The sequence below is a fragment of the Stegastes partitus genome, unplaced genomic scaffold (genome assembly GCF_000690725.1).
Source record: "Stegastes partitus isolate 25-593 unplaced genomic scaffold, Stegastes_partitus-1.0.2 Scaffold1105, whole genome shotgun sequence".
NCBI lineage: Eukaryota > Metazoa > Chordata > Actinopteri > Pomacentridae > Stegastes > Stegastes partitus.
In genome coordinates, this window is record NW_007578836.1 from 132,289 (window position 1) to 139,331 (window position 7,043).

General features: G+C 41.0%; 1 protein-coding gene across 1 annotated transcript; it reads right to left on the reverse strand.

Moving 5' to 3' along the window:
* Positions 1-972: 972 nt before the first annotated feature.
* fgf8a (fibroblast growth factor 8a) lies at positions 973-6,717 on the reverse strand. Its single transcript, XM_008296161.1, has 5 exons — positions 6,643-6,717; positions 6,503-6,539; positions 5,463-5,643; positions 3,238-3,344; positions 973-1,516 (listed from the first exon to the last, which is right to left on the reverse strand). The coding sequence occupies exons 1-5, from the start codon at positions 6,672-6,674 to the stop codon at positions 1,232-1,234; spliced, it is 642 nt and encodes a 213-aa protein (XP_008294383.1). The 5' UTR covers positions 6,675-6,717; the 3' UTR covers positions 973-1,231.
* Between the last annotated feature and the right edge of the window lie 326 nt (positions 6,718-7,043).

Sequence of the window (7,043 nt, forward strand, 5' to 3'; positions counted from 1 at the left end):
TTCTACAGCTGGAGACAGTTAAGAGATGTCTAAACAGTTGTTGGTCATCAAGGAACAGTCAAGAAAGCACTAAGGTGGAAAAATAACTACAATAAAATGCGCTTTCCATTGAATTTAGCATTTTAGATTATAATGGACATACTAAAAAAAAAAAAACCCACCAACAACTAGAGCAGCAGATGTTAGGGTCTTAGAACATCTTACAGGTTTGACACAGATGCTGTGAGACTAACACTAAGCTTCCATGTATTTACACACAGCTAAGTACATAAGCATAGAGAAGAGGGCTGGTTATCAAGCTTTTGTGTGACTTTTCAGGGTTTTACAGATGGGTCGCAAGCAATTATGTACCAAACAAGAGTTTAATATCATTATTCTAATGTACATTTATTACACATTTTAAATAAATATTCCATCCTTAAAATTATTTTGTACATCGTCAAATAAAAATATATTTATATATGTATAAAAAAACTGACATTCAGAGGGCACCAAGAACATAAAAGGTGAGGGTCAGTGGGTGTGTCAAGGGATTCCTTACACTTCAATGCATTTTGTATACATCAAGACGCTACAGTTAGAACAGGAAACCTGTGATTATGAAATATAGCTGCCACACTTGTCCATCAGATGCTATTTATGCTCTGTTTGTTTGAACTGTGTGAGAAAAATGCTGAATGATTCCATTCAGAATGCAGCATCTAGCAAATTGCTTAAACACTGCAGTGTGTTACCACAACGTGGTCCTGCACCTACAAAGCAGTGTGTGACAATTTGTGGCTCTGAACATAGCGTTCCCTGGCAGTGCGGTCAATCAGGGCCCTTCAAGTCTCCTTGAGCAGCAGGCAAGAGTCCAGAAAATGACTCTACTGGTTAAAATGACTTACAAAAAACAATACAACATACTCCACTAAGATGTCCAGATAAGTCAGACAATGAGTCATGTGCATCTAAAAAAATGTTTTTCTTTTGTTTAGTTTTTTTTTATACAAGTCACAACTAAAAGTCTAGAGTACAAAAATAGATTTCTTCTGTTTTTTTTTTGTGGTTTTTTTAAATCTATGTACAGTTTTTTTTTTTTTTTACTTCAAGAAAAATAGAGAACAAACTACTTATTAAGATATAATAATGCTCAATATAAAACATGTCTCTGTGTTGGCTGCTAGTAATTTAGTCAGTCTCTCAGTTTCTCCTCTTTCTTGCTCTGTCTTTTCTGTTTTCCTCCCTCTCCTCAGCGCTGTAAGGAGTATCGAGTACGTTTAGTCCTTTGACTGAAAGGATAGTCGATGAAGTCAAAAGGTCGGTGGTGGCTTGTGTGGGTGAGCTGCTGCCCCTTAGGCAGCCTCTTCATGAAATGGACCTCACGCTGGTGCTGGCGTGTCCGTGAGCCTTTCCGCGGTCGACCACGGCGGGTAAAGGCCATGTACCAGCCTTCGTAGCGGGCATTTCTCAAGGCTGTGTAGTTGTTCTCCAGAACAATTTCAGTGAAGATACAATCCCGCCCTTGTCCATTTTTCTGCAGAAACACACACACACATGAAAACAGTTGGTAGAAATGTTGAGTGAAATTTTCTTGCAGATGGGAAATATCAGATGAATAAAGACTTCCCTGTGCAGACTGTCACCTGCACACACACACACACACACACACACACACACACACACCCCTCCCCTCATACATGCAGCATATGCTTCAGTCATTACAGATCAGAGGAAGGGGCATGACAGTAAGCAATGAGTCTTCTCCTCCTTTAGTAAACTTTCAGCAGCCTACAGAGCTGCAGGACAGACCTTATGCCATAAAGTCTTAAACAGCTCTTCCATGTTGCTCTCATTTCAGGTTAAAGCTCCTATTGCCTCTATGGTTAATTCTACCCCCAAGGCCTGCTTGATAACAATCATTCATCCAATATTTCTCAACTGTTGTCTGCCATGTTCAGTTTACCTCCCATTAGATCAAGCTGTTGACTTTCGATAACAGTGCAGATAGGGAATGACACGGGAGAGGCATAAAGCATTATACAGTTTCTATCAACTATAAAATGTACAGTAAGGTCATCTGAAGCAGCATTAAGTGGACACACAGTGCTGGCCTACTGTAACAAGCTCCCACGTTTTTGGACAAAGCAGTGTGTTAAAAATAGTCCTAATGCACACATGTATCCAAAAGATAGTCTGTTCATTCTTTTCCCTTTCTAAACATGCGCGCACACACACACACACACACACACACTGGGGCTGAGGTACGCTGTGACTGGACCAGTGGCTTGGGGCAGATGGTCCTCTAGGCAGGGTGCTGGGTGGTGGAGGGGAGTGACAGTGTGTGTGTGTGTGTGTGTGTGTGTGTGTGTGTGTCTGTTTATTAGACATCACAGTGAGAGTGGGGCACTGAGATAGCCTCAGCCTCTAGTACACATTTCAGACACATAACTGCACCCTAACCTGAAGCCTTAGATATAGGGACTGTCACGTATAAACTATAGCTGTCATGGACCAAATATAAACTTCAAAGCACTCTGTACAGAATAAACATCTTGTATAACGTAGCTCACCATGCGTCATGAGTCTGTCTCCAAATGCTTTCTGACTTCTCTACTCTGTCCATGGAACTCACCTTTAACAATATTGGTTCTAAGTGAAGATAAAAACAGCTTGTAAGAAACTTCATTTTTTAAAAAAAAGAAAAACATAAAAGGAATCAGCTAAATGACGGTTTGGCCACACTTGCGAGTAGAATCAATATGTTGTTGATTTTGGTCTTTGAAGGAGATTTGCTGACATTAAAATATATAGAATTTTATCAACTTTATCATTTAAAAAGTATCAAGCATACAAATTTCATGACTTTTTTTTTAGACTATTTGAGGTGATAAATCATGTAGGTATTCACCTGCTATGCCGTTATATCTGTACCCAGTCTCTTTTCATCAACCACTTTTGAATCATATGGCCACAAGGAGAGGCGTAGACTGTCTACAAAGATTTTCAGATGAAAGCCTTACCAAGGACTGATGAATGATTTTGATTTCTCTTGTTTCAACAATTTCACTTTGGGCTGTGAACAGTTTGCCCTGCAGCGTTTCATTACTCCCCACAAGTCTATGAGACAAACACTAAATCCTCCTCTAAGTCCTTGAGCTGTGCTGCTACAACCGTTGACATTTTGACCTTAGCTACAACAAGCTAGTCAGCCTTTTGGCTCTGCTTCAGCTGGTTGAGATCAGCTTTTGTCCTCACCTTGCCGATGAGTTTCCCCCTCTTGTTCATGCAGATGTAGAAACCAGTCTCAGCTCCTTTGATGCGCACTCGGCTCCCAAATGTGTCAGTTTCCACAATAAGTTTAGCTAAACAAATCAAACAAAAAGAATTCTGTTAGCAACTACAGCACAGAAGGTTTCCATGATGTCAGTTAAACATGTCTTTTTACTTGCCTGTCCGAAAAATTCTTGAAACATTAAAACCAATGTGAATGACTTAACAGTGCGTGGATGTGTGTGGACCAAAAAGCATCAACAGCACACACTGATATGCTTGAGTGTGTTTCCAAGCATACATGCTCCAGCTCTCTCTCCTCTCATGTACACACACACACACACGCGCGCAAACACGGAAACACACACACACACACACACACACACACAGAGAAAAACCTATGGGACCATTCCCTGGGATTTATGCAAGCTGAAATTCTTGCAAAATGATAAAACCACGTGTCTCTCGATTCTTTAAAAGCTAAAGGGGCGATCCTGGCAGGCCCATTAAGAATTCCTTCAAATAAATCTGCATTGACCTCACATATAAAGCTCCACATTTATCTCTATATCCTGAGAAGTACTGAAAGACACAGAAAATGTGGACAGTGCACAGAGCATGAGTTTATGGAACTTTTTTTTTCTGTTGCTTTTCAACACAAAAGAAATGAAAAACAGTGTCCATGATTTCTGTTGTGTTCTAACTTTCTGAAAGACCTTCTATAAATATCTATTTTAATTCACATTGTGTCATAAAAATAGTTACATGGCATTGGCCAAAGGTTACTGGGGTCACTGAGGATGGTCAGGGCCCTCTCCAGTCACCCAGCGACAAACCACGACATGTCTGAGATTTATAGTTGTGGTCCGAAAAATGTGGGAAACACGCACACACACACACACACACACACACACACACACACACACACACACACACACACGCACACATTTTTGCTCTCACTTTTTCTTACATTTTATACTAAAATATTTCAGGTGAACTGAAGTGCTTGCACACTCCTTTTGAGGAGCCACAGATAAATGCACACATGATGATACATTCTACAGCAACTACATCTAAGGCCTCTGTACAGACAGCAGCAGTAAGCACACTATTATCCACTGACTTATTCATGATGAATAGATGTTCTTTGTAGAATTCAATACTTTAAATACACCAAAGATTCCCGGCCAGTTACTGCAACGCTCAATGAGGCCCATTTGGTTCTGAGGCTGGATGGATTGGGTTTGAAGGTGGGGGTAGGGGATTGGGTGGGCAGGAGAATGCAGGAAATGTTCGAGAGGCAGAAGTAGGATGATTTTTAATGGATCCTCCAGACCTGCAGGATCTCTGGAGGATCACCTCTGGCACCATCTACAACCCACCTGACAGTTTCTCTGAGATCTAAGCCTCTTCCCTTCCAAAAGCACAGACTGGGATCCACAAATGGTGCAAAGAATGACCACCTACACCAGTCAAATGCTTGGTTACGAGGCATAGCCTTCAGCAAATAACATAGATGAGAATGAGGTTTCATTTTGGTTTAGAAGTTTTACAATTGTGAAACAAGACAAAAATATGCAGATCTTTGGCTGACTGACTGACTGGAATTTAATTCAACAAATTCTGTGAATGTATGGATCCGTATGAGACATGCATTCGATCACACACTCACTGTAATTGACAATTTACACTTTGTTGGAAACAAACAAAAACTTATTCATTAAATATTAGATGTTTGAGGTAGGTCCATTTTGGGCCTAATTTGCATATCTCAGATATATTGCAGACCCTACTGCATTATTTTAAACAAGGTTAGAATATTAGCTTTAAATAATGTTATGAAGATGCTTGGTACAATTTCACAAAACAAAAAATAAAATAAAAAAAATGAATTAAAAGTTGATCTAAACAGTGAAAATCATTTGAATAAATATTTGAATTTCGAATTGGATTTGCAGATGTAGACTATTGCGAGGCTGGGTTTTTACAAGTGCACAGTGAAATGTAAATGTGAGTTTAACCCGACCGACTAGAAATGTCCATTTGCTGAACGAATTTGGGGGAAATGTCTAAAAATAAAATCTGCAAACTGAATAAAAAAAAATCAAATTAAGACATTCTTCCCGAATATATCGGCGATTTGGTGCGAAACCTGGGCGTGTTGTGAGTTGTTATTACGGCAGTTTGTGTCTGTATTGCTGACTTCTTACCGTGCACGTCTCCATCCTCGGCCATGGCGTTGATCTTTTTGTTGGGCAGGACCTGCACATGCTTGCCGCTGGTCCGGCTGTACAGCTGGTAGGTCCGGATCAACCTGCGGCTCACTCGGTCCGTCACTTTGCTCTGCTCGCTTACATGCTGCGTGAAATTAGGCGGGGACTGATTGGTTACCTGTCAGAAATTAGATGGTATTACAATCATCAGAACGTGTTCATAAATTTACTTATTTTTTGTGTTTATATAATTTTAACGGACAACTGCGCAAAGGGGAGGAAGGGTCTTATACTGAGAGTGAAGTCAATTGTGCGCTTCGGCAAACCGCTTTGTAACGGAGAGAAAATATATTCTACAGCAAGAACAGCTTGTTGTTGTTTTTTCCCCTTGTGACGAGCGTAACAAGTTCCAGGAGAGCTGTTGCCAAATCAAATTAACAGCTTCCAAAAAGACGCACGGTGTGATTACGGGTTGTGCGTACAGGAGTATGTGCGCCACAGTGCACAGGGAAAAAAGTATGAACGAGACAAATGTTCGACTTCTGATTCTTCACGGTGTAAACAAATAAAACGTCTACGCTGACTTTTTTTTAAAAGTCTGAATTTGTATTTGTCTTTTACTTCGCTCTCTCGGTCCGCCACACGCCGCTGTGATGGAATGAAACGAAAACGTTGGACCTCGGTTATTCTAAACCCCACGACATTTTTCACAAGACTCGCAAGCATTTCCCCTGCCCCGATGATCCGTCTGTGCCCGGCCGTCCTGTGCCAGGGCCGGTATGTTCATCAGCAACCTGCCAGCAGGCCGCGCGCCCCGCTGCACGGCGCACGGTAGGAGCCATCCGATACTGTTGTATCACATAATGTTATGATGATCCCTCACCTTTCCTCCCCTCGCTGTTATTGCGCTGTGCATCGCACGCTTCAACTGCCATATGTTTTAAAGACTGTTGCAGCTAATCCTCATTTAAACGGCCACAATAAAAAAATATTAATATAATAGATTTATTTGCAAAGAAATAAAAGCAGTGACATACCTGAGCATAGTAGCAAAACGCAAATAGGTGGAGAAACCTGCAAAGATCAAGAGTAACATGCATTAAGGTGTTTTATTCGGACCTGTGTAGACAAGCATTAACGGTGCGTAAAATGTGGAAGCGAAGGGGAAAGCACTTACAAATAGCTGAGGTTAGATGGGATGGATCGCATGTTGGATGAAGGTGATAAGCTCTTCCGGTAATTTCTGATTATGATCCACTCAGAGCTGCAAAATTCCAGCTGATTTCAGTGGTCTATAAATCAAGCCACCAAGTCCAAAGATTTCTCCGGAATCCACAAAAAGGTCAGAGGTGCTGACAGAGAGGTTCGTACACGCACAGCAAACACATTCTTCATCAAATCAGTGTCCGTCGCAATCAAAGCCCTGTTTGACCGAAAATGCAGCAATTATTGATAGTTAAGGCTATCATGAAAGTAAAACTATCAGCTTCTGTTGCTTCTGTCAGATGGCGACACAAAATGTAAGTGCACTTGCAGAAACGAACCTGTGTCTAAATTTTTGGAAAACGCGCTGCAGGG